Source organism: Polistes canadensis, unplaced genomic scaffold, assembly GCF_001313835.1.
Source record: "Polistes canadensis isolate GaletaPanama2010 unplaced genomic scaffold, ASM131383v1 scaffold_126, whole genome shotgun sequence".
NCBI classification, from domain to species: Eukaryota; Metazoa; Arthropoda; class Insecta; order Hymenoptera; family Vespidae; genus Polistes; species Polistes canadensis.
Genome location: NW_014569673.1, coordinates 141,865 through 145,587, shown reverse-complemented (window position 1 = coordinate 145,587; position 3,723 = coordinate 141,865). Strand labels below are relative to the sequence as shown.

The 3,723-nt window shown below is 26.8% G+C and overlaps 2 protein-coding genes across 2 annotated transcripts in view; both read right to left on the bottom strand.

Annotated features, from left to right (window-relative positions):
* The window catches only part of LOC106788115 (metalloendopeptidase OMA1, mitochondrial-like), a 212,597-nt gene that overhangs the window by 133,292 nt on the left and 75,582 nt on the right, over positions 1-3,723 (bottom strand). The window lies entirely within an intron of this gene.
* The window catches only part of LOC106788113 (synapse-associated protein 1), a gene marked incomplete in the record, with an annotated part of 56,417 nt that continues 54,995 nt past the window's right edge, over positions 2,302-3,723 (bottom strand). The window contains 1 exon segment of the mRNA XM_014751089.1: positions 2,302-2,521. Coding sequence (XP_014606575.1) covers positions 2,346-2,521 — 176 coding nt within the window.

The window sequence follows — 3,723 nt, the reverse complement described above, 5'->3', positions numbered from 1 at the left end:
TTTTTTTTTTTTTTTTTTTAACGAAGGAACGCAAAATGGACGGCACGTATTCGAGAAATATTATCAACGATTTGTCTCTCATCTCTATATATATATATATATATATATATGGGTGTGTGTGTGGGTGTGTATTTCTTTTTCTTTTAAATAATTTTTCTTCGATTCGAGAATGAAGAAAAATGATGGTTACGATGATTACAATTATCCTTGAAGAATATAAAATGTTTCTACGAGATTACATTGTTAATCGATAAATTTATAATAATTATTACGTTTGTCGTTGATTTTGTTTCGAAAGGAAATAAAATAAAAATAAAAAAAAAATAAGAAAAAGGATGCTAGGTGTTCTTCGGCACACACACGCACACGCACGGCAGTATGTATATATATATATATATATGTATTTATATAATTTTTCATGGAAAAAAAAATGTTCTTACAATTAAATCCTTCGAACTCGATGAAGAACGATCCATTTATTTATTTATTTATTTAATTTTCTTTTTAACTTTCTCACTTTTTTTTCTTTTTTTTTTTTTTTTTTAATTTACCACAAATGAATAGAAAAAGAAAAAAAGAAGGGAGAAAATTTTGCACAGCACAGCATGTTTGCATTTTTAATGAATATTATTATTATTATTATTATTATTATTATTATTATTTAAAATCTTAATTGATATTACAAATCGAGAGAAAGTTTTATATATATATATATATATTTTTTTTTATTGAAGGGTTGGTTGTTGGTTGGTGATGGTGGTGGTGGTGGTTATGGGGCCGAGGTGTTTGGAGTGTATTATTTTTTCAGTATTTTTCTTTTCTTTTTTTTTTCTTTCCTTTTTCTCATTGGCGATTATTATTATTATATCGATATTATTATTATATTTAAATGTTCGATATATTGAAATATACAATTTACAATTTTTCGAGACCCAATCGTTTCTAACAATTGACACAATTATAATATAGTCTGGTGTTAATGTTTATTATTATTATTATTATTATCATTATTATTATTATTATTTATTTTCATAAGTTCTTCATCACACCCCGTTCCGTCGTTTGTGATAGTAATATTATATTTAATAAAAAAAAAAAGAAAAAAAAACAAAGAAGAAAACATTTCGATCCTATAAAACAAATTTAATAAAAATAATTCGATCATTTTTTGTTTGTTTTTTCATCGATATAAAAGAATAATAATAATAATAATAATAATAATAATAATAATAATAATAATGATATAGAAAAATGTCTCTTCGTATTAATTTATCCACGTCTATATCATCGATCTTTTTTTTAATCTTTTGTAACAATATATTATTTAACGAGAGAGAACGTTTTTTTTTCTTTTTTATTTATATATTTATTTATTTAAATAACAAAACAAATTAAATTAAAATCAAATCAAATAAAATGTTTCGTCGTCGTTGTCTTCATCATCATTGTTCGAGGATCGCAAATGGATTTTTTTTTTAAATTATTTTGTTGTCGTCGTTTAGGGTGAAAATAAATCAATTTTAAATAAGGGAGGAAATGTTTTCTCTCTCTCTCTCTCTGTCTTTCTCAAACATACACACACACAAATATACATACAAACACACACATACACGCGTATACAATTTAACTTTTACAATAGTCACGCTCACAATCAGTCTCTCTCTCTCTCTCTCTCTCTCTCTCTCTCTTTCTCTTTCTCTTTCTCTTTCTTTCTCTCTTTTAGTTCTTTTTTTTTTGTGTTATCTTTTCATTCTCTCTTTTAACTCTTCGAGATCAAAATTGCATAATTAATATAAGATAATAAATGTTTAACAATAAATTGCGACGAGACGTTATCGTAAGCAGCAATAAACGACAACTAACCCCCTCCACCCCATCCCTCCCTACCCCTAACCCGATCGATCAATTAAACAAACTCTTTAACGAAATTTTTTTGTTGTTTTTTTTTTCTTTTTTTTAATAAAAACGATCAATAAAATATCTCGAATAGAAGATTAGAATAGAAGAATAGATAAATCGTGTTCATATTGTGTAATCCCTTGTCATATAATCGAATATATATATATATATTTGTATTATTATTATTATTATTATAACAATATAAACCCAACCCTTTCGTTCGTTAAATATATTTTATTTAAATAATAGAACGATAAAAAAGAAATAATACATACGCAAACAATTATTTCAGTTACTGTGTGTTTTTCTTCATTCTGCTTCTTTCTTTCTTTCTTTTTTTTGTTTAAATATATATATATAAAAAAAACAAATAGATATATATATATATATATTTTTTTTTTCTTTTTTTTTTTTAATCGATAGCACAAGGAATTATTTATCGGATTTCAACCGGTAACAGAATAATTCTTCTCGTCGTCGTTGAGTATCTCGTCGATCTGCTTTTCCCAGTCCTCCTTATCACCGATAACGTCGTTTATCAAGGCGTTGTTTTTATCATGGCCACTCGAGACAAATTCGTAATCCTTCAGCTCGGCTTCCAATTCTCGTTCCCAATCTTCTTCTGCGGAGAGAGTCACAAGGAAGCGTTGGTAGCTGCTATTTTAGCCATAATAGGGCTAATGGTATTGGTGTTGTTGTTGGACTGTATTGTATTGTATGTGTTGTATGGTGTCTGTGTCTTTCTATGTGTAGTATATATATTTTTTTTTCTTGTATCGTATGTGACTGTGTGTATATATTATGTAAATGTAATATATATATTTATTTATTTATTTATTTATTTATTTATAATATATACGTGTCTCTCTCTCTCTCTCTCTCTCTCACCCTCTTATATGTTTTTTTGTTTTGGTTTCATTTACGTACGTGTCAAATGAATTATTTTTGTTTGTCTTTCTTACACCCCCTCCCCAACTCCCACCCTCCTTACGCTCACGTAACTTTTTTTTTGTTATTTTTATTTGTTTTTTACCATGTAATTATATGTGTGTATGTGTGTATGTGTGAGAGATTAAAAAGGAATAGAAAAGATACTGGGTATGTTTTTTTCTTTGTGTTCTTTGTAATAGGTTTAGAGAAGATAAGGGTACGTGTAATTTGGGGTTTTAAGAGCAAAACAAGAACTTAAATTCACGAAAGGGATGTGATGATCGATGATGATGATGATGATGAATGGTGATGGTAGAAGATAACCGAGGAAAAAAAATGTCGTGAAAGAAATAATGTTGGGATTTATTATTATTATGCGATACGCGAAATATATGAGAAATTTTCTTTTTTTAGGCTTGCCGACGTGTGATACTTCACTTTTCATTTTTTTCTTTTATCTTTTAAATGTTCTTTAACGTATTTTACTCTCCTTCTCTTTATTTAATTTCATTTCATTTCATTTGTTTGTTTGTTTGTATTTGTACGCTTTTGCCCTTTTCTTTTTTTATTCCTTTTTTTCTTTTCCTATATTTTATTCAATTTTTACTTTTTCTTTTTGTTTTTCCCTGTCTCTACGATTCGCGATAATACTTGGAATGTTTATTATTATTATTATTATTATTATTATTATTATTATTGGAGATATAAATGAATTTCTTTTTTTGTTTCCTTTATGGGAATGTACAAAATTCGGGGCTGAAGATGAAGAATCAGAGACCACGAGCAACACGAGCCAGCATAAAAACAATCTGCTAATTGTTTTTAATCGTTATAATCCTGATGAAAATTTATAATATTTATCATTTTTTTCTTTTCCTTTTTTTTTATACAATA